Consider the following 24509-nt stretch of genomic DNA (forward strand, 5'->3'; position numbering starts at 1 on the left):
CAAAAATAGGCATGTAGATCAATTGAACAAAATAGAGAACCCAGAAATAAAACCAGACACCTACAACCAACTGATCTTCAACAAAGTTGACAAAAACAAGCAATGGGGAAAGGACACCCTATTCAATATATGATATTATTATATGGGATTACAGACATGAGCCACCGTGTCCAGCCCATTACTGTAATATTAAAAAGTTTCTTTAAGTGATTCATGTCTGTTTAGTACACACTGAACAAAAGGATTGTTGGGAAGTTTTTTTTCTATTTGTGTATGTATGTATGTATGTATGTATGTATGTATGTATGTATGTATTTATTTATTTATTTGTTTTTGAGACAGGGTCTCGCTCTGTTGCCCAGGCAGGAATGCAGTGGTGCAATCATGGCTCACTGCAGCCTCAAACTTCTGGGCTTAAGCGATTCTCTTACCTTAGCCTCCCGAGTAGCTGCAACTGCAGGCATGCACCACCATCCCTGGCTAATTTTTTTTTTTTTTTTTTTTTTGAGACCGAGTTTCACTCTTGTCGCCCAGGCTGGAGTGCAATGGCATGATCTCGGCTCACTGCAACCTCTGCCTTCCAGGTTCAAGCAATTCTTGTGCCTCAGCCTCCCAAGTAGCTGGGATTACAGGCATGTGCCACCATGCCCAGCTAGTTTTTGCATTTTTAATAGAGACGGGGTTTCACCATGTTGGCCAGGCAGGTCTCGGACTCCTGACCTCAGGTGATCCACCCGCCTTGGCCTCCCAAAGTGCTGGGATTACAGGCGTGAGCCACTGTGCCCGACCATACCTGGCTAATTTTTCAAATTTTTTTTTTGTAGAGATGAGGTCTTACCATGTTGCCCAGGGTGGTCTCAAACTCCTGGCCTCAAATGATCCTCCTGCCTTAGCCTCCAAAAGCACTGGGATTACAGATGTGAGCCCGTGCACAGGCCGGCAAGTAGTTTGGAATGTGTTTCCTTCAGGAATTTTTCTCATGAGTTCAGGATGTCTTAGATTTCTTCTAAAACTACCAATTATATTTTTCCCACATGAGCAAACACTGAACGTCACTAAGAGCTTAATTAGCAGATATACTTGGTTCATATTGTTATGTCCAAAAGGATTTTGTTGAAATATGACTCAGGTCCCTTTGCATGCCATGTGATTCTTTTTCATTGTCTTTCAAGAATATTGTGAAAGGCAGAATTATGGTTTTACTCTACAGAGATTGAGAATTCTGTTTGTTCAGTATCAAATTTTTTGAAAATTATGTCTCACATTTGCAGCTATTTCTGAAGATTTCTAATAAAAACATTCATTTTCAATATGGAGCCCTTATATTCAGTCCATAGTTTGTAATTCTAGAATCTCAGTATGTCCCAATTTCTTATATTCATAAAAGAAAGAAAGTATTTTCTTACCTGTAACTAAAAAATATATGTAGGTAGCTAGGTAGGATATGTCACTTTTTAAATTGTGGTTTTATTTAAATAGTGTTAAGTTTTGTTTCTTTTGTTTTGTACAGCTCGAAATCAATAACCAAAATTTATGCCTTTCTTCTAAAGGGCTACAATAGAAGTATCTCCCGAACAGAAACGATAATACGATTTGCTTTCCAAGCCTCTATCACAGTTCTGTGTATTGCATGTCCCTGTTCACTGGGACTGGCCACTCCAACTGCTGTGATGGTGGGTACAGGAGTAGGTGCTCAAAATGGCATACTAATAAAAGGTGGAGAGCCATTGGAGATGGCTCATAAGGTAAGACAGTCCCCAGAACTAAAACCTGTACCACCAAACTATCAATAGCACCCCTCACATGTGAGAAACACATACTCCTAAATTATTTCTCTATGGTCCATGAGCTGAGCTGCTTCTAGGACTATCCAGAGATTTGAGGTAGGAAAGCTGTTATTTTGGTTCTGCTTCAGATTGGCCTTAGTTACCTAAGATTCCTAAAACTGCTCCAGGCCTATTCTGTTAGAGCAGACCCTAATGTGGAAAACCTGGACTCCTATCCTAGCTCAGACTAGACTAGTCTTTATGGCAGAAAGATAGAATAGGTATTTGCCCAGGAAAATTTGCCAAACTCCCAGCAGCCTTCTAACCTATTTGTGTGTGACTTGTTTTCTTCACTGGGACCTTCAATTACAGTGCCGTTTCTTTGCCTTTGCTGCCACCAGCCGACAATTTGCAGCTATGACTTTAGGAATATAATCCTGTCTCTGATCTCATATTAGGATTTCCATAATCATCTCAAAGCTACTTGACTTCAACTAAAACCATGTTTCTACTAGTATGTTCTTATTATGAGGATGTAAGCTATATACAGAGGTATGTAGTAAACGTAGTATATCTTAGAACAAATCTGGAAACTCACCTCGCCACAGAATACAGGCTAGGAATTTTTATAGACATTTTAAACTTTGATATAATTTCAAACTTAAAAGTTGCAAGACTAGCCTGGTGCAGTGGCTCACGCCTGTAATCCCAGCACTTTGGGAGGCTGAGGCAGGCGGATCACGAGGTCAGGAATTTGAGACCAGCCTGACCAACATGGTGAAACCCCGTCTCTACTAAAAATACAAAAATTAGCTGGGCGAGGTGGCGCACCTGTAATCCCAACTACTCAGGAGGCTGAGGCAGGAGAATCGCTTGAACCCAGAAGGCAGGGGTTGCAGTGAGCTGAGATCGCGCCACTGCACTCCAGCTTGGGCGACTGAGCAAGACTCCATCTCAAAAAGAAAAAAATGTTGCAAGACTAGTACAAAGAACTCCTATATGCCCTTTACTGCAGTCGTTGGGCTCTTTTCCTAAGAATAAGGACATTCTCTTATGTAACCATAGTACAACTATCAAAATCAATAAATTAATATTGATATGCTGTTATCTGATCTGTAGTCCATATTCCAGTTTCCTCAGTTGTCTCAATAATGTGCTTTATAGCTGTTTTTCCCCTGTCCAGAATCATACTTTGTTGGTTTATTTTTCTTTTCTTTCTTTCTCTCTTTTTTTTTGAGATGAAGTCTCGCTCTGTGGCCCAGGCTGGAGTGCAGTGGTGCGATCTCGGCTCACTGCAACCTCCACCCACCAAGTTCCAGCGATTCTCCTGCCTCAGCCTCCCGAGTAGCTGGGATTACAGGCGTGCACCACCACACCCGGCTAACTTTTTATTATTAGTAGGGACAGGGTTTCACTATGTTGGCCAGGCTGGTCTCGATCTCCTGACCTCAGGTGATCCACCCACCTCAGCCTCTGAAAGTGCTGGGATTATAGGCTTGAGCCACTGCACCTGGCCATTTACCTTTATTCTTATAATCATTTCCCTACTGCTTAGATTTCCTCATCAGATATAAAATTCATTATATTGAAAGCCTTTCTTTTTTACCTTGAGGCACTAGAGGCGTCTCTTAATTACCTATTAACAGTCAACCCTTAAAAATTAGCTCTAGTTGTTTAACATATATTCACAGTTATTTAGCATGAACAAACAGTTCAACATTGGCAGAGGAGAGCTGTTGTGTATAACTAAGTATTTCTTCTTTTATTTTCTCGAAGACCGTCAGTTTTTTAAGTCAAATTAAGTCAAAGGTCAGTTTACTAAGAAACTGAATAGTCATCTGTTTGTCAAAACAGACCTTTTTCTTATTTCTGGAAAGGTAATGTGGAGGATCATCAAGTCATTGTATCTTAATTTTTTTACAGGTAAAGGTAGTGGTATTTGATAAGACTGGAACCATTACTCATGGAACCCCAGTGGTGAATCAAGTAAAGGTTCTAACAGAAAGTAACAGAATATCACACCATAAAATCTTGGCCATTGTGGGAACTGCTGAAAGTAACAGTGAACACCCTCTAGGAGCAGCCATAACCAAATACTGCAAACAGGTACATTTTTTTCCTCTTGTTTATTGGTGTAGTCATCTCCTGTAGGAATTCCCCAGATCAAATCCAGACTGGTGTTTGACTGTGATTTGCATATATAGTTGGTATGAGGCTAAAAAGACTTGTATTTTCTCATTTAATTGTATGTAACTCATTTCTTCATACAGACAAGTATACAGATGAAAACAAATGAACTATAATCCTATCACACAGATAACTCCTGTTGACATAAAAAATTAAAATAGAAGTTATACATATTTGTGGTAGGACAATTCAGATAGTTCAGAGAATTACATAATGAAAATTGTAAACCTCATTCCCTGCCCCCTTCCATAATTCCTCTCTCCAAAGTTTAACAACTGTTAACTTATTAACAGTCTTTTAAAATGACAGCTTTATTGAGATATAATTCATATACTATAAAGTTCACCTTTTTAAAGTGTACAATTCAATAATTTTAGTATAGTCATAAAGGTGTGCATCTGTTAACCATTGTTAATGCATATAGCCACATATATATATTTATCATATTTTAAACTTTATACAGAAAGGTCATACAATGATCAATCTTTGTTACCTTGCTTTTTTATTTTATTGAGTGAATTTTCCTGTCAGGAAATGCAGATCTGCCTCATTGTTTTTAATGGCTGTATTATACTCTATAGTGTGAGTGTTTTTTTTTTTTACTTTTACAGTATATACTCAACATCCTTATCAGTTTTTGCAAGTCTGTCTGTACATTAAATGCCTATCAATGCAATTGCTAAGTCAAAGGATGCATGCAGTTAAATTCTGATGAATGCTACCAATACCCATATGATGAATATTGCCAATACACATGAAGGGTTATACCAATTTATACCTGCACCAAAAGTTATGAGTGCTCATTTCCCCACATTCTTACCAACACTTTCTTTTTATTTTCTCAATTTAGTAGGTGAAAAAATATTTACTTGATGGTTTGCTTTGCATTTCCTTAATTATGAATAAGGTTGAGCATCTTTTTATATATGTATTGACCATTTGAATTTCTTTTCCTCTAACCTGTTTGTATCCATGACCTATTTTTCCACAGAGTTGTTTGTCTTTTTCTTATTTATTTGCATGAGTTCTTTATGAATTGTCTCACATTAATTTTACACTTAAAATGTGGCAGTTTATACCATTGGTGTTGCCATTTATTTATTTGTTCTTTCCCTTTTACCTATTACCTATTACTGACCTGGCTTCCTTACACCTAAATCAAACAGCAGAGCGGATGAAGCTATAAAAAGCTAGGAAACAATGAGGGCCCCCAGAACTTTTCGGCTTGCTAAAGACGTAGACTAGAGAGCAGATGGAGAGCCTCTGGTAACTAAAGGCCCTATACTTTGTTACCCTTTGCCCTATACTGAATAGAAAACTTGACTTGACTATAGAATTAAAAATTTAATTTGTAATTATCTACTGGAAAGAGCAGAGAATACTGATAAGCTTTCCATGTTTTCTATGAATTTTAGAGAGTGGGATTAAAACAAAGATTTTTTTTTATTATTGTTTTTGAGACAGAGTCTCGCTCTGTCACCCAGGCTGGAGTGCAATAGCGCAATCTCGGCTCACTGCAACTTCTGTCTCCTGGGTTCAAGTGATTCTCCTACCTCAGCCTCCCTAGTGGCTGAGATTACAGGTGTGCACCACCACACCTGGCTAAATTTTTTTGTACTTTTAGTAGAGACAGGGTTTCACCATTTTGGCCAGGCTGGTCCCAAATACTTGACCTCAGGTAATCTGCCCACCTCGGCTTCCCAGCCGGCTTCTTCAGCTGGGATTACAGGCATGAGCCACTGTGCCTGGTCAAAACAAAGATTTTGAGGCTCTTCTGTAACTTTGAGTGTTATGTTTGATGCTCTATTCCTTTGTCCTTATCAAAATCCACTGTCAAGTAGGCAATAAGTGACAATTTTATTATAAACATTTAGAATTAACTAGGGGTTTTTATCTTGCTAATGAATGACCTTGCATTATCAGAACAGTAGAGGAAATCCTTTTGTTTCTTTTTGTTAGGAGCTGGACACTGAAACCTTGGGTACCTGCATAGATTTCCAGGTTGTGCCAGGCTGTGGTATTAGCTGTAAAGTCACCAATATTGAAGGCTTGCTACATAAGAATAACTGGAATATAGAGGACAATAATATTAAAAATGCATCCCTGGTTCAAATTGATGCCAGTAATGAACAGTCATCAACTTCGTCCTCCATGATTATTGATGCCCAGATCTCAAGTAAGCTAATTTTCTTTCTAGTACCAATTATGGGGCAGTTATGAACAGATGGCTGACTTTATAACCCTGAACTGTTATAGAAGAAACAAAAATTGGCCTCATAATTTCATTTCCTCAAGTCAATACCCTATGCCTTCTGATCATTTAAATTAGTCAAGAATATTTCCCAACTGTGGTCATTGACACCACCATAGGGTGATGAGATCTAGCCTTAGCTGATCATCCATGATCATTCTTTTCTCACTACAACTACTCCAAACCTTTTCTATCTTTCACAAGATCCTGTGACCCTCTCCTTTGTCCCCTCTGCAAATTATCTTATTTTTTATATAGAAAATTATGGTTCTTGGGCAAGTGTTCTTACATATTTTTGCCCAGAATCATTCCTGTTTTCAGGGAAAGCGGTATCCTTCATCTTGCCTAATGAATCCCTTCATCTAGATCCCACCCTCTCTTGATTCATCAGGGACCTCCCTCTTTCTGTTAGGTCCCCTTGCTTCTTTACTTTTCGTCTCTTTCTGTTTTAGCTTCTTTTCTTAAACATATAAACATTTCTTCCATCAAAATCACTATATTCGCATCTAGATTTTGTCCTTCCCCATCTATATTCCCATATAGATTCTGTCTTTTTCTTTTATATCCAAGTTCTAGAAAGGGTAATCTAGGTTTGTTGAATTCACTTACTCCACAGTCATGCCTCAGTTCATTGCAGTCTGGCTTCTCCCCCATCCATACTACTGAATCCATTCTTTCTAAGTTAACTGATGACCGTTGACCTCAGTGCTCTCTCCAGTGGTCACTTTTCAGTCCTCATCCTGCAAGACCTCATTAAGCTATTTGACAATGTTGACCATCCCTTCCTTCCTAAAGGATGATTCCATGACCCTGCTTTGTCTAGATTCTCCTCTCACCTCCCTGGCTGTTCCTTTTTTTTTGAGAAAGAGTCTTGCTCTGTCACCCAGGCTGGAGTGCAGTGGTGCGATCTCAGCTCACTGCAACCTCCGCCTCCTAGGTTCAAGCAATTCTCCTGCCTCAGCCCCCAGGAAGCTGGGATTACAGGTGTGCGCAGCCATGCCTGGCTAATTTTTTGTATTTTTAGTAGAGATGGGGTTTCACCATGTTAGCCAGGCTGGTCTCAAACTCCTGACCTCAAGTGATCCATCCACCTCAGCCTCTCAAAGTGCTGGGATTACAGGTGTGAGCCACCGCACCCCTGGCTGTTCCTTTTAATTGTCCTTTGGTTACTCATTTCTCTTGCTTTCAAATGTTGTATGTAGTCAGGGTTTTGTTCTTTGTCTTTTTGTCATTTTATAATAGATACTCTCTCTGTACAATCTTATTCATGCTCATCACTTATTCTACCACCCACAGACTTCCACTACCACTCCAAAATCCATATCTTTAGCCAAGTCCTGTTTCCTTGGCTCCATGCCGATCTATCCATCTGCCCCCAAAACATGATCTACCCACCTAAGTGTTCCAACACCTCCCTCCAGATTTGTGCCTGAGTGGTTTTGCTAACATGCAAATCTAGTCGTTTCACTTTCTGACCAATACCTTTTATTACAGTGGTTTATAAGCTGTTTTTGAGCCATAGACCTTTGGAGGAATATGATGAAAGCTATGGGCCCACCCCTCAGAAAATTTTTGTTTCAAGAGATGCACATGTATCCTGAAACCCATCCATGGGTCTCCGTTAAGGATCCCAGCTTTAATGTGTCTCTCTCTCCTATGGGACAAAGTCCAGTCTCTCTGGACTTTGTTTAAGATCTGTTCCCCATGATATGTCTCCTGCCTCCCTGCATCACTCATCTTGTCTTTTTCCACTACCGCATATATACTCCATGTTCCATCCCTACCTAACTACTTACAGTTCTTCCTTATGATGTGTCATTTCCTGCTTATTAGATCATTTCATTTACCATTTTCTCTATGTAATGTTCTTGTTCACAAATGGCATCTACCTCGTGAACTTACGCTTATCTTTCAAGACCCAGCTTATATTTCTCTCTTCAGTGACACCCTCATTGACTGACATATATTGACAGAGGTATTTGCTCTTCTTCCTGAATCATAACTGTACTTAATCTCTGTTATTGTACTAGGACAGTGTATGATAATTATATATTTACCTGCCTGTTTCTACTAGTCTGTGACTTCTTTATTATTTGTCTATGAACTTCTAGTATCAAGCACAAATAGGAAATTCATTTGACAGCTTTTATTGAGCACCTGCTGTGTGTCATGCACTGTTCAAGGCACTAAAGAATTGGCAGTAAACAAGATAAACTAAGTTCTTATTTCATGGAGCTTACATTCTTGGTGGAAGAACACAGGAGAGTGAGCAAATAAATAAGAAAATACAATAAGTCCAATGTAGATAGTGCTGTGGAGGAAAATTAAGTGGGGCAAGGGGCATAGGGGTGCTGGGAGTAGTGGGTTCTGTTTCATATAGGGTGATCAGGGTAGGCCTCATTGAGAAGGTAGTGTTTGAACGAAGATCTGAGGGGATGAGAGAAAAAGCTATGTGGATTTCTGTGGCAAAAACATTCTAGGCAGGAGAAATAGTAAGCATCAAAGCCTTTAGTCAGGAGTGTGCTTGACTTGTTTGAGGAATGGCAAGGAGAACAGTGTGGCAAGTGCAGAGTAAATGGATGGGCAAGGGGTATAAGACAAGATCAGAGAGGTGGTTTGGGACTAGATACGTAAGGACAAAACCAATATGACAGTTTTGAGTAGAGGAGGGACAAAATCTGACTTAACATTTTAAAAGTAAACCGGACGCGGTGACTCACGCCTGTAATCCCAGCACTTTGGGAGGCTGAGGCGGGTGGATCACTTCAGGTCAGGAGTTCGAGACCAGCCTGGCCAACATGGTGAAACCCTGTGTCTACTAAAAATACAAAAATTAGTTGGGCGTGGTAGCAGGCATCTGTAATCCCAGCTACTCGGGAGGCCGAGGCGAGAGAGAATCTTGCGGGGATGGGGGGCAAGGGCAGAAGCAGGGAGATGAGTTGGTGGATGTTGTCATAATCGAGGTGAAGCATAATGGTAGCTTGGACCAGTATAGTAGAGGTTGTAAGAAATGATAGAATTCTAGATGTGTCTTAAAAGGAGAGTCACAGATTTTTCTCATGGGTTGGATATATATGGCATATGAGAGAAACAGGAGTCAAGAATTATGCCAAGGTTTGTGGCCTAAGCAGTTAGAAGGATGGAGTTATCATTTAAATAAGATGGGGGATCCCACAGGAGGGACAGTATTGGGAAAAAGATCAGGAGTTCAGTTTTGTACATGTTAAGTTTGAGTACCTATTAGAGATATCCCAAGTGGAGATATCATATAAATGGAAATATCAAGTAAGCAGTTGGCTACATAAGTTTGGAGTTCCAGGAAGCAGACTGAATCAGAGAGATGGATTTGGGAGTCCTCTGCTTATAGATCTGTGGTGTCTAGGAAAATAGCCACTAATTATATGTGACTCTTTAAATTAGTTAATTTACATTTAATTTAATTTAAAATTCATCTTTCAGTCATACTAGCCACATTTCAGTGCTCAGTAGCCACATCTGTGTGTTAGTGGCTATTGTATTAAACATAGCAGATATAGAACATTTCTAATATCACAGAAAGTTGTCTTGGACTGCAGTGGTATAGATGGTATTTAAAGCCATGAGACTGGATAAGAACCCCAAGGAGTGAGAGTAGATAAAGGGAAAGGAAGAGGTAAGTACTGAATCCTGCAGCACTATAAATTAAGAAGTTAGGGAGATGAGGAGGGATGGGCAAAGAAGGCCAAGAAGTGGCCAATTAGGAGGTAACTCCTAACAATGTGGTATCCTAGAAGCCAAATGAAGAAAGTATTTCCAGGAGGGAGTGAACAGGTGTGTTAAATTCTGCTAATAGGACAAGTAAGATGAGGAATGAGAATTAACTATTAGGATTATTAAAGTAAAGGTCACTGGCTGTAATAATTCACTGAAGTATTAGAGTCAAAAGCATAAAGCTTTTGACTACCCCAACAAATGGGGTAGGTTCACAAGAGCATGGGAAGATATGAATTGGAGACAGCCAATAGAGATACTTTTGGAAAGTTTTGCTGTGTACAGAAGCAGATAAATGTGGTAGCTAGAGAGGTGGGTGAGATCAAGAGAGTTTTTTTTTTTTTTTTTTTTTTTTTTAAGATAGGACAATGTACAGCAGAGAAAAGTTGTGCAGGAGTGGGCAGGGAGAATTGTTGGGTTGGAGAGATGTTCTAGAATAGGCAAAGGAGGGGGGTGTCTAGTGCACAAGTAGAAAGGTTGGCCTTAAATTAGGAGCAGAATCAGTTTATAATAACAGAAGGGAAGCTAGATACACAGACACAGGAGGCACAGGTAGTTGAGTGGATGCGGCAATGAGAGCTGTGGAAGTTCTTTTCTGATTGCTTCTATTTTCTTTCTGAAGTAGGAAGCAGAGTCATCATCTGGTATTAGAATGGGGCAGGAGAAGTTGGAGATTGGAAGGGAGATGAGAAGGTATGAAATAGCCATCTAGAAGAAATGGAGAATGAATGGACTAGGGAAATATAGTTAAGTTGCCAGATAGCACTAAGAGCCCACTTAAAGAAAATGAGATGTCAGCATGATTGTACATGTTCATCTAGCCACATTCAGCTACTGATGCACAGTAAGTATTTTTAAATTTGATTGAATTTTTATGGAAGGTCAAAGGGAAAGCCTCACCAAGAAAGTAATATTTGAACTGGCTCTTGAAGAATGTGATGGAGTTTGCTGTCTGGAGAGGAGTGATAAGGACATTTCAGATGAAGGCAGCAATGTGTGCAAAGGCCCAGAGGCATGGAAGAGCAGAGTATGTTCTTAGAAAATTTGAACATCACTGTTGGAGGCTATGTTCTAGGAACAATACAATGTAGTGACTGTGCAAGGTTAGACAGGAAGAACTTGCTTCATGGGGTTTTATAAAGATTAATTGAACTTACTAAATGTTATTTCTGTGCCTACTTTCAGATGCTTTTAATGCTCAGCAGTATAAAGTCCTCATTGGTAACCGGGAGTGGATGATTAGAAATGGTCTTGTCATTAACAACAATGTAGATTATTTCATGACTGAACATGAGAGAAAAGGTCGGACTGCTGTATTAGTAGCAGTTGATGGTAAGGTTTTCCATAAGTATGCTATAACTCAATGTTATGATTTGTTATTGTTTTATTAATTAATTTATTTTTGAGAGACCTCTGAACTATGAGGGTTATTCAAAAGCATCTTGAATGCAAAATGAAAATGTCAACAACACATGATTATTACTGATTAATTTAAAATTCTCTCGCATTTGCCTGCCTTTGTTACTTTCTTCCCTAGCCTATGTTTTAAATGAAGGCTGATCAAGGATTTTTTAAAATCTAAAAATAGCAACAGTAAAATAATAGCAAAGTAAAATAATATTCATAATCCCATCATCCTAACACAATGTCAGATTTTTTTTGTTTCTTTGTTTTGTTTTTGTTCTTGTTTTTGTTTTTTTTTTGAGATGGAGTTTCGCTCTTGTTGCCCAAGCTGGAGTGTAATGGTGTGATCTCAGCTCACTGCAACCTCCGCCTCTTGGGTTCAAGCGATTCTCCTGCCTCAGCCTCCCAAGTAGCTGGGATTACAGGCGCGCCACCACGCCCGGCTAATTGTATTTTTAGTGAAAATGGGGTTTCACCATGTTGGCCAGGCTGGTCTTGAACTCCTGACTTCAGGTGATCCACCCACCTCGGCCTCCCAAAGTTCTGGGATTACAGGCGTGAGCCACCATGCCCAGCCCACAATGTCAGTTTTAATTTTGTATATTCCATTCCTAGTTTTCTTGAAATGTGTGTGTGTTTGCAGAATTACAGTATTAGTACATATACCGTTTTTTACTGGGTACATTTTATCGTAAGTAAATTTTACCTCAATAAAGTTAAAATCACTTGTACACATACTATTTTATTATGCTTTATTTTACTTAATGCTTTCTAATGTTGCTATATAATTTTACTATAATACTGCATAATTTATCAATCTTACACACTATAATCATTTCCCTCTTGTTGGAAATTTAGGCTATTCCTAATATTTCACTATTGTAAATGACACTACAATAAATATCTTTGAGGTTGTATGTGCTTTATTTTGTTATTTCTTAGGGTAAATTTCTAGTTGTGAGATTAATTCCACTCTACATTTATAATGTCTGCTAAGTATGAAGGCAGTATTTTACTATGTCCTTTTTAGGTCTGGGAAGAAGCAGAGAATACCATTTTACTTTTGTTTTGTAAATAGAATAAAATAATAAGATTTATGGTAATATTTTTCCCACTATAAAGTGCCCATTTTGTCTCTCTCTGCCCCCTCTTTACCTTAAAAAGAAAAAAAGTATTAATCTTCAGTTTCATTTGCCTTTAAATTAAAGTGTTTGAGGCTATTGGCAAATACCTTTCTGAGGAACAAAAAGGGTCTTCTAATATCCAGTAAGGTCTCTCTTTTTATTTTCCTATGATTACTTTATTAGTAACCCCCACCTCACTCTGAAATTTTCATAACCAAATATGGAGGCTTGTTATAGAGTTTGTAGTATAAAGTCTGTGTGGGCTCAGAGATATTTTAAGTTAAGCCATGCCCTGAACAACTTTACTTGAGAAAATTCATTTCATTCTGAAATTTCAAGTCAAAATGTTATTCTGCTTTCACTATATTCTAAGTTCTCTTATTTTGTGCTGCCCCTGTATTAGATGAGCTGTGTGGCTTGATAGCCATTGCAGACACAGTGAAGCCTGAAGCAGAACTGGCTATCCATATTCTGAAATCTATGGGCTTAGAAGTAGTTCTGATGACTGGAGACAACAGTAAAACAGCTAGATCTATTGCTTCTCAGGTAATTGATAGGGGTATGTGATAACTTCTAATTATTGATATACATTTTATGTCTTGCCTTCAAATGCTAAGAAATTTACATTACCTACTATTTTCATTATCACTGAGTAGTCCTATCTGGTTCCTTCAAGAAAATTTACCATGCTTTGCTGGAAAGACTTTGGGCTTTGTGTGTTGCTGTTATAAGTAAAAAGGTATTTGCTTAGTTCATGGGATGCTTGCCTGACACTGTACACCAGTTTCTGTTGATGCGTCCTTTGAAATGTTGCTCATATTCTTTACCAGTGCTGCCAACCTAAGCTGGGCTCTCCTGATCTCATGCCTGAAACACGGCAATAGCTCCACACACATCCCTCTCTAGTCCATCCTAAATACCACCACCAATGGAACTATTTTCCTAATGCACCACTTTGACATACCATTTTTCTGCTCTTGACTCCCACATCTGCCTTATCTCTAAAGTTTTTCAATCTTTTTAACTTTGGAATGCCTTCTCCCCTCTTCTAATAAATAATGCAAGTAATCTTTTAATACATTCTTTTGTTTCTTTTTTTTTTCTTGAGACGGAGTTTCACTCTTGTTGCCCAGGCTGAAGTGCAATGGTGTGATCTTGGCTCATCCTAACCTCCGCCTCCTGGGTTCAAGCGATTCTCTTGCCTCAGCCTCCCGAGTAGCTAGGATTACATGCATACACCACCATGCCCAGCTAATTTTGTATTTTTAGTAGAGACAGGGTTTCTCCATGTTGGTCAAGCTGGTCGCGAACTTCGGACCTCAGGTGATCCGCCCGCCTCGGCCTCCCAAAGTGCTGGGATTACATGTGTGAGCCACCGCACCCAGCCTATTAACACCTTCTTATGTAAAAAATACAGAAGGATATAAAGTAAAAATGTCCTCTTTTCCCCATGCTCCCCATCCAGTCCTACTGCCCCCCACACTGCCACTTTTTCATATGCATATATGTGCATATACAGAGTACATATACAGTATAATTCTGGTCTTTTCAACATCAGTTAGATAATTTTGAACAGATTGTTCAGTAGTTTGCTTTTTTTACATAACAGTATACTTTGGAACTTCATCCATATCTGAACATAAAAAGTTATTTTGGCCGGGTTTGTTGGCTCACGCCTGTAATCCCAGCACTTTGGGAGGCTGAAGCAGGCAGATCACATGAGGTCGGGAGTTTGAGACCAGCCTGGCGAGCATGGTGAAACCTTGTCTCTACTAAAAATACAAAAATTAGCCGGGTGTGGTGGCGCATGCCTATAATCCCAGCTACTCAGGAGGCTGAGGCGGGAGAATCACTTGAACCAGGAGGAGGAGGTTGCAGTGAGCCGAGATGCTACCATTGCACTCCAGCCTGGGTGACAGAGCAAGACTGTCTCAAAAAAAAAAAAAAAAAAAAGTTACTTTATTCTTTCTATACTGAATTCCGTGGTATGGATGTATCATAATTTATTTAACCATTTCCCTAATGATGGACATTTGGGTGGTTTTGAAAATTTTCTTTTTGCAAACAAGGCAATAATGAACATCTTTGGACATGTATCTTTCTGTACATGTACAAGCCTGTCCAAAATAGAGCTAGACATGGAATTGCTAGACCAAATGATGCTCACATTTTGATAGATGCTGCCAGATGCCCTCCAAAAAGAGTTGCAATTTACACACCAGCCACCGGTGTATAAGAGAGCTCATTTCTCCACATCCTTGCTATCACTGGATATTATCAGTCTTTTAAAATGTGGACATCTTGTGGGTGAAAATTGATGGCTTGTTATTGCTCAGTTATGTTTCACATACTCATTATTATTATTTTAAATGAATTGAGTTTATTTTCATCACATAGGTTGGCATTACTAAGGTGTTTGCTGAAGTTCTACCTTCTCACAAGGTTGCTAAAGTGAAGCAACTTCAAGAGGAGGGGAAACGGGTAGCAATGGTGGGAGATGGAATCAATGACTCCCCAGCTCTGGCAATGGCTAATGTGGGAATTGCCATTGGCACAGGCACAGATGTAGCCATTGAAGCAGCTGATGTGGTTTTGATAAGGGTAAGTGCCATGGCTTGACCTTTGAGGAGTATGAGACTGCCCTACATGGTCAATGATAATGTCATAAAATATATTGAGCATAACAATTCTGTCTTAAGTTCCATACTATCAGCCATTAAGAGTTTGAGAATATGGAGTGGGATTATGGGAAGTCATGCTAATTTACCCCCTGACTTTCTCAACCCGGCTCATAAGCAAGTGAGAATTATAAGTTTCTGAAGTGAAGAGGAAGATTTAAGAATGTATTTGGAATAAAATAATCTTCAACAAATAGTTGCTGAGATTATTTTAAGTAGATTTAATCATAGTACCAGCATACACCCCTAAAAGTGTTTTCAGAACCCTGAAGAAAATTTTTGAAAAACACCTTCGGAAGCTGAGTCTAAGTTTTAGCATTATCTGAGATTTGTAGTTAATTCACATATTACCCTAAGGTAGACATAATCTTCAACATACACAGTATCAAATGTAAAAGTTACTGGTTAAGTTAGAGTCTCTTACTAATATCACAAATATTTCTGTTCTTAGAATGATCTTCTGGATGTAGTGGCAAGTATTGACTTATCAAGAAAGACAGTCAAGAGGATTCGGATAAATTTTGTCTTTGCTCTAATTTATAATCTGGTTGGAATTCCCATAGCTGCTGGTATGTGACTCTTAACTAATATTGCTTTTTCCACTAAAGTTGTTAGAGACCTAACATATTGGAAGCCTGTCTTCTTACTATTAGTTTTGAGCCTAGTTTTTGTTTGTAGCCTACTGGTATGGTGAGAGGTAATGTTAAAATCAATCATTTTAATTTTCAGTAATGTTTGTTATAGCTTAAGAATATATAAGCATTCTGACAGATTTTTTTCCCTCCAACTTATTTTTTTTTTTTTTTTTTTTTTTTGAGACAGAGTCTCAATCTGTTGCCCAGGCTGGAGTGCAGTCATACAATCTCGGCTCACTGCAACCTCCACCTCCTGGGTTCAAGCAGTACTCCTGCCTCAGCCTCCCGAGTAACTGGGACTATAGGTGCCCGCCACAACGCCTGACTAATTTTTGTATTTTTAGTATAGACGGGGTTTCACTATGTTGGCCAGGCTGGTCTCGAACTCCTGACCTCAGGTAATCCACCCACCTCAGCCTCCCAAAGTGTTGGGATTACAGGTGTGAGCCACCGTTCCCAGCCTTCAACTTTGTATTTTGAAAAATTTCAAACTTCACGCCTGTAATCCCAGCACTTTGGGAGGCTGAGGTGGGTGGATCACCTGAGGTTGGGAGTTCGAGACCAGCCTGACCAACATGGAGAAACCCCGTCTCTACTAAAAATACAAAATTAGCTGGGCGTGGTGGCACATGCGTGTAATCCCAGCTACTCGGGAGGCTGAGGGGCGAGGCAGTAGAATCGCTTGAACCCAGGAGGTGGAGGTTGTGGTGATCCAAGAGCACACCATTGCACTTCAGCCTGGGCAACAAGAGCGAAACTCCGTCTCAAAAAAAAAAAAAAAAAAAAAAAAAATTCAAACCTACAAAAACATTGAAAAAAATGGTACAATGAAAATCTGTATGCCTTTCACCTAAACTCACCAACTGATGGTATTTTGCCACATTGCTTCATCTCTTTCTGCATATATTTGCACAGAGATATGTATTTGTTTTCTTATTAATTAATTTTTTTCTAAATAGATTTACCTTTAATCTGACTACCCAAACACAACACTGTTAGCAAGATTAATTCATGGAGTAAATGATTTTTAAAGAATTATACAAGTATTTTCCTCTAGTCTTTTTTTTACTCTACATCAGTTTTTGTCTTGTTACATAGTTGTGATTGTAGCTTACAGAGTATTTTCTGCTCTTCACTTAATATTCTATTATAGTCAGCTGGTATTTTTTTTAGGTTGAGAGACCAGATGACAGAGAGAGTGAACAAAGCAATATAACTGAGAAAAAAGAATTTAGAGTTATCTAATAAGCATCTGAGAATCTCCTAAACTTAGGGACCTGGTAGGAGTTAGTAATGATGACATAAAAGAAATAAGTATCGTTTTCTTCTTGTTCTCTCTGATTTGAGGGCCAAGGAAAGACATGAAATGACATGAGAACAATTACAAAACTGTTTATCAGCAAGGACACACAAATACTGAGAGAACAAAGAGCAAAAGAACAATCTAAGTCCAGTAAGATTAATTCATGGAGCAAGTGATTTTTAAATAATTATACAAGTAATATATGATCACCATAGAAAAAGTAGGAAAATATAGAGAAGCACATAAAAAGTTAAAAGTATAAGTCTATTTCATCCTCATCATATGAGCAAACATTCTATGTCTGTCAAAACCAAGTGTGGATGAGTTCGTAGAACATGAACTCCCATACGCTATTGGTTGGATTATGAATCACTACAGCCACTTTGGAGAACAACTGAGGAATATCCACGTAAAGTTGAAGATGTGCCCATGTTATGACCCAGTTGTTTCACCCCTAGGTATATACCCCACAGAAATTCTCAAACATGGACACGGGGAGACATGTACAAGAATGTTAACAGCAACACTCTGTTAGTGAAAAAATGGCAACAACAAAAATCTCCACCACCAAGAGGATAAATGCTGAAGAAATATCAAACAAAGAAATGATTTGTATATATGTTAGAAACACATTGATAATCTGTTTAGTATTATCTACTCTAACTAATCCATACTTGTTTCTTAGGAGTTTTTATGCCCATTGGTTTGGTTTTGCAGCCCTGGATGGGATCTGCAGCAATGGCTGCTTCATCTGTTTCTGTAGTACTTTCTTCTCTCTTCCTTAAACTGTAAGTATGATAGCTTGCTCACATTTGTATTTTGTATTCCTGTTATCATCCAGTCATTCTTGGTAGGTTTTATTCTTATATTGATCAATGATAAGCCCAAGCCATTCTTAATGAGAATTATTATTAGCGGCCGGGCGTGGTGGCTCACACCTGTAATCCCAGCACTTCAGGAGGCTGAGGTGGGCAGATCACTGAGGTCAGTAATTTGAGACCAGTGTGGCCAATATGGTGAAACCCTATCTCTACTAGAAATACAAAAATTAGCTGGGCATGGTGGTAGATGCCTGTAATCCCAGCTACTCGGGAGGCTGAGGCAGGAGAATCACTTGAACCTGGGAGGTGGAGGTTGCAGTGAGCTGAGATCGTGCCACTGCACTCCAGCCTAGGCAACAGAGTGAGATTCCATCTCAAAAAAAGAAAAGAATTATTATTAGCTAACAGTAATAATTAGCTATGTAATTGTTACTTCGTGTACTTTATGCATAGCAACCACAAGCACTGAGTGGGATAAAATATAGTACACTAATTCTGAGAAGTGGGATTTCTGATGATATGACTCCACACAATTCGTTTCAAGCTATTTTCCTACCAGTGATCACCTTTATACATTTCATACCAAAATTAAGTGTGGATGAGCAAATCTTCTTTCTTTTCTGCATGTAGCAAGCGTCTCATTTACTCTTGGTTATTTGAAACTAGCGTACTTTTGCATGTGTCCAGTTACAGGAAACCAACTTACGAGAGTTATGAACTGCCTGCCCGGAGCCAGATAGGACAGAAGAGTCCTTCAGAAATCAGCGTTCATGTTGGAATAGATGATACCTCAAGGAATTCTCCTAAACTGGGTTTGCTGGACCAGATTGTTAATTATAGCAGAGCCTCTATAAACTCACTACTGTCTGATAAACGCTCCCTAAACAGTGTTGTTACCAGTGAACCTGACAAGCACTCACTCCTGGTGGGAGACTTCAGGGAAGATGATGACACTGCATTATAAAAGGCCATGGAGAGTGCTGCCAGTTTAACTTGCTGTGCACTGACACAGCATTCATGATGTTACCTTCACTTTTCAAAATATTGTAGAAGGATTTTATGTTGGTCTCATGCTCTTATATTAGGGATTCTATTTGAGTTGCATTTATCTGTTGGCAAAATATTTTTTTCGAGGCATCAGCTCTGAACCTAGCTTTATTTAAACTGAATTTCCAGTATATATTTTTTTTCACTAACAACAGATAAGGTAGAGCAGTGAGGTTTACAACAAGTCCTACAATTAGAGATTGCTGAACTGCTGCTAAAGTGATTTTTTTTATTTGACCAAAAAAAAAAAAAAGGCCCAAGAAGAAGAAAACGAAAAATCTGAAGATTTGAGAGCATGAAGATATTCATGCTTTTGAATTCAAAATATTGAAGATACTCTCAAGCCTGTATCTCTGCCCCATTGGGGAGCAATGACTTTCAAAGCACTGTGTATAAAACATCTAGTTTTAGAAGGGAAACAGTTGAAACTGTTTAAAAATAGATGTGCCTTATTTATTGCAGGCTTTCTTTCCCCCATTCTCCCTGCATCCTTGTCCTTGCAGGTGCTTTTTTAGATGCTCCAGTATGTCTTCTTTTGTTATTTTCTTTCGAGCTAACCAAATTTAGGTGGTTTTTCATCGATTAAAAATAACTGACAACTGTTCTAATATTTTGCTCCTTTTTAAATTTTGTAGCTCAAAAGACCTTAAAGGTCTGTAGGGTTCCCTGCCTCCTATCTTTCCACTGTTGTAAAAAGTATATCAAATTATTCCTTCAAGTTTCCTAGCTCTGTGCTCAGTTTCAGTTCACTCCTGCCAAGTTGGGCTCTAAGTTGTTCTTCATGTAGTCTGTTGATCTCAGTCCGGAAACTTAACATTATGAGCCTCTTCTGCTCAAAAGATTTTCAAAGATTAAAACTATTATACATATACAGGTCATATAAAATTACCTGGATTCACTAAATTTGTTTGTTGTTGTTGTTGTTGAGACAGAGTCTCATTCTGCAGCCCAGGCTGGAGTGCAGTGGCACCGTCTTGGCTCACTGCAACCTCTGCCTACCAGATTCAAGGAATTCTCCCTGCCTCAGCCTCCCGAGTAGCTAGGATTATAGGCACCTGCCACCACACCTGGCTAATTTTCATATTTTTCAGTAGAGACGGGGTTTCGCCATGTTGGCTAGCCTGGTCTTAAACTCCTGACCTCAGGTGATCCGCCCGCCTTGGCCTTCCAAAGTGCTGGGATTACAGGTGTGAGCCACCATGCCCAGCCTAAATTTGTATTTTTTGAATTGAGTATAATCACTTTGCTAGTATATATAATTTAATAGATTTTATTTATCTTTTAGTGTTTCAGATAACCTCTCAAAAAGACTTTAAAATAATGCTATTACACAAAGCTGCATTTACCAAAAAATACAGTAAAATCATAATACAGAAACTAAAATTTCCCTAGGTTATGACGCTTTTTAGCTAAATATATACTTTTCTCTAGTTTAAAACATTTGAACTTGCCTAGTTAGTGTGGTTGGCAAATTTAGGAGCTTGTTCCCATTGCCAAATGGATTTAGAAATTCCCTTGTGAGTGCCTAGTAGCAAATACACTGGTCAGAGATCTGGTACTTGTAAGACTATTTAAATTTCTTTGTTAGTTGCAAGATGGATTTCATATGCAGAATATGTAAATGAAGAGGACTCATAAGTAAATTCTTAACATTCTGTTCCATTACCATAAGCAAAGCTGCTGCTAACCCAACATCTGGCACATAGGATTTGTACTCGGTAAATGTTAGTTCTTTTCTCCCCTTGAGGTCAGTAATAAATACAAAAAATCGTTTTTCTAGAGCAGAGTCTTAAAATCAGGTGGGGGTAGGGGATGGAGTTCTTCCTTTCCTACCCCTTTTCTCTTTTATCCTTTCATATATACACACGCAAAGTTTACAACCTTATTCCATGCTGTCTTTCAGATTTAGAAAAGATCTAATTTCTGTCTCAGCTGTCGTAAAGAGAGAACTGAAGCTTTTGATGAAGGTGCTATTAATCTAAAAAGGCAAACCCATTTCACTGAAATATCCATGAGTTTGCATATCTAGGCCCTTTTTTAAGACCAATGCCTATGCCATCCTCCATGCTTTCAGTTTGAGTTTTATTATTTATTATTTTAATTCCAGTGGCCCATCTTATAACACAACTTGTTTCTTCTAGAAGACACAGCTGATAGGGCAAATGTTGAAAAAAGAAGTATCCCTTCTTCTCCCTCCCACCCACCTCAAGCAGTTGAACACAGCCAGTTACTCTTCCATTATTATGTGTACCTTTGAGTCATCCTCTTGGTCTTGTATTCATATTGTGGGACAGTGGGAATAGCAGCTTATAGTATTGAAATAATCAAAGAGATAATTTCAGCTCTTACAACGAGAACAGAAAACATGCTAATTAGAAAGAGTCCTGCATTAAGTAATATGTAGCCACATTTGAATCCTCTACCACAAGTCTTTTTTGCAATCTTGAACTTTCATTAGCTTCAAAGAGAAGCTGTATTTACAGGAGAAAGAGGTGATTATGGAGGGAATAAAAAAATACTGCTTTCAGTTAGTAGCTAGCTTTAAGTCAGGAGTTAGTAATGAGAAATTTTATAAATGTGTGTGTGTGTATTCACATACATATATGTATACACACACATATATATGTACATACACATACATACATATTACCATACTGAAGGGAAATGGATTTATATTTGAATTTGATATTTGAATATTTGAAGTTCTCTATTTGTATTTCATTTATCACTCTTCTGTATTCACTCAGCAACCATGCCCTTAGTCTGAAGATAACAAGGAGATACTTTAATATCCAGTGCCGGTTCAGACTCACCTATGTGACACCTTAAACTTAAATATCCAAAGATGCCTTTTGAATTTCAAAGATTAAAACACAACTAGAGTAGTAGTGTTATAGTCTCAAGATGTATGGTGTGTCATTTGTGAAAATAGAAATGTTATTTTTCCTAGTTTAGTATCAACATTTTAGAATGTCAAATTTGATGCCTTGTGAACAAGTAATTTTATATTGGGCTTTAATTTTTAAAAAAGTATTCTTTATTCATATGTATAGAATGCTTAAAATAGCACTGTAGACAAGATGTTTCCAAAACTGTAAGTGTGCATATCTTTTCTGTATACAGCTTAAAATCAAAAATGTATGTTAAGATAATTTTTTCTATTACTTATGGATCATGCTTTAAAATGATTTTTCTTGATATTTATTTTACTCCATTTTGTTTTTTTCTCTGGGTGAGGCATCTGGTTACTGGTTATTTTAAAAAGAATAAAGACATTCCTGGAATCACTCCTTTTGGGTTTTTGTTTGTTTCTTTTCTACATTTTTAAGTATTATTTTACAAAATAGAAAAAAATATAGATTCATGCCAAATTATTACCTATTTTTACACTAACTTTCTGCAGTCCCTCCATCTGGTATGAGTAACCAACCAGATAGAGCACAAAACATGAGTTCTTGTTCTTCAGTTAAAAGAGCTTCTTTCACAGTGTTGATAACAAATGCCTTTTGTAGCCAAAACCAGGCGTCTCAACCTTATGTTTTTAGTTAAAGAAATGTTTAGCTAAATGTTGTTGAACATTGATTGTTTGGTACCCAAAACAGCAGTGGACGATGTTGTGCAATATCCATCTACTGTAGTTAAGATATTCAGTAGTTTGTTTTTCATAAGCATGTAATTGATCATATTTCTGCCAAGGATGTGCCTTCAACTTTATAATTATAGTATTATAAAATTTTTTTGTCTGTCTCTTTTGTTAAATCATCCAAGCCCCTCTATCAGCAGTTCTGAACTACTTTTGTTATGTTTTTAGATTTTTTTTCAACTGTTCATCTATGATGGGGGTGGATTATAGGCATCACTACACTTTCGGTAAGGATGGGAGGGAAGAAATCTATTTTCCTTCAGACTCCACTACACCTGCCATATCATTCAGTGAGGATGAGAAATAAAGGAAGGAATATTATTGTTCTGCTTTCCTTTGTAGTCTCTAATACATTCTTAATAGAATGTCTACTCCAAATAAGCTAAACAGAGAAAAGAGATTTTCTTGCCATTGGGGAGCCCTATACAGAGTGTTTGAAGTTCCCACCCAAGATACATTCCCATACCCAAACACTCCTTTTTGAGTTAAGGAAACCATTGTAAACTTGTGAGGAAGAACTAATTTTCATTCCCCCCCAAATCCTTGGGGTTACTCAGGGTGAGGAGATAGGATGGGAAATGGCAACATAAGAGTAAAATCCCCAAGGCATCCACTCAGCTTGCCAGCCTCCCTTTCTTATTGGTATCCTGACCTCAGAGAAGGATGTGTAGTGATGGCTACCTCCCAGATGAACCTTCAAAACCTTCCAGATCAACAAAACAAAACAAAAGCCTTTCTGTTGGAGAATGCTTGCTAGATTAAGGCATCAAAGTCCCTGCTCAAATTAAAAAGAAATAGAGCTGCCTCTTTCACAAATTTGACTAGGGCCAGCCAGCCCTACTTCTTTAACAGCTTCACTGTCCTAGATGTGACCCCTGGTTGTACAAACGAAGTGAGAGATAAAAGGCAAAGCTTTTGAAGACGAGGTTTAAGTGAAGTTGCTAGTATAAAGAGGGTCTTGTGCAGTTTAAGAAATCTGAAAACATCTATACGGTCGGTCACCCTCTGGAAAGTTTGAAATAGATTGAGTAGTCTTTGGCATACTGTACCTATTGCCCTCAGTGGCCCCAAGCTTTCCATTGACATCACCTTCTCTGCCCACTAAGCCCTGCCTGTAAACTGAAGTGCTGCCAATACTTCAAAATTATTTGCTTCACCTCACCCAATCAAAACTCCGATTTCTTTTTAAAAAAATCTTAATTGTACATATTATGGGGTACAATTCAGTGTTCTGATACATGTATACATTGCAGAATGATCAAATCAGGGCAGTTAGCATATCTGTCACCTCATACATTTATTATTTCTTTGTGGTGAGAACATTCAAAAGCCTCTCTTCTAGCTGTTTTGTAATATACAATTACCTTACTGTTAACCATAGTCACCCTACTGTGCAATAGAACACCAGAACTTATTCCTCCTATCTAATTGTATCTTTGTACCTGTTGACCAGCCTGTCTCCATCATCCCCTCTCCTCACCCCTACCCAACCTCTGGTAACCATTGTTTTACTTTCTGCTTCTATGAGATCAACTTTTTTTTAGGTTCTGCAAATGAGTGAGATCATGTAGTATTTGTCTTTCTGTGTTTGGCTTATTTCACTTAATGACATCCTCCAGGATCATCCATCTTGTCTCAAATGACAGGATGTCATTCTTTTTATTGCTGAATAGTATTCCATTGTGTAGATATACCACATTTTCTTCAACCATTCAACTGTTATCGGGCATTTAGGTTGATTTCAAGTCTTGGCTATTGTGAATAGTGCTGTAGTAAACATGGAAGTGCAGATATCTGTGATGTACTGATTTTGTTTCCTTTGGAAATAGAGTAGTGGGGCTTCTGGATCATATGGTAGTTCTATTTTTAATTTTTTCAGGGACATCTGTACTGTTTTCTG

At 38.3% G+C, this 24509-nt stretch overlaps 1 protein-coding gene across 12 annotated transcripts in view; it reads left to right on the top strand.

Annotated features, from left to right (window-relative positions):
• ATP7A (ATPase copper transporting alpha) overlaps positions 1 to 22702 on the top strand; it is a 140506-nt gene extending 117804 nt beyond the window's left edge. For all 12 annotated transcript variants that reach the window (XM_002831836.6, XM_024241029.3, XM_054544758.2 and 9 more), the window contains 9 exons: positions 1551 to 1745; positions 3690 to 3872; positions 5913 to 6129; positions 11140 to 11286; positions 12886 to 13028; positions 14880 to 15083; positions 15612 to 15729; positions 17784 to 17886; positions 18607 to 22702. In XM_002831836.6, the coding sequence (XP_002831882.2) occupies positions 1551 to 1745; positions 3690 to 3872; positions 5913 to 6129; positions 11140 to 11286; positions 12886 to 13028; positions 14880 to 15083; positions 15612 to 15729; positions 17784 to 17886; positions 18607 to 18883 (1587 nt within the window). In that variant the 3' untranslated portion in view covers positions 18884 to 22702. The remainder of the gene's footprint in view (positions 1 to 1550; positions 1746 to 3689; positions 3873 to 5912; positions 6130 to 11139; positions 11287 to 12885; positions 13029 to 14879; positions 15084 to 15611; positions 15730 to 17783; positions 17887 to 18606) is intronic.
• The last annotated feature ends 1807 nt before the right edge of the window (positions 22703 to 24509 follow it).

Source organism: Pongo abelii, chromosome X, assembly GCF_028885655.2.
Source record: "Pongo abelii isolate AG06213 chromosome X, NHGRI_mPonAbe1-v2.0_pri, whole genome shotgun sequence".
Taxonomy (NCBI): Eukaryota; Metazoa; Chordata; class Mammalia; order Primates; family Hominidae; genus Pongo; species Pongo abelii.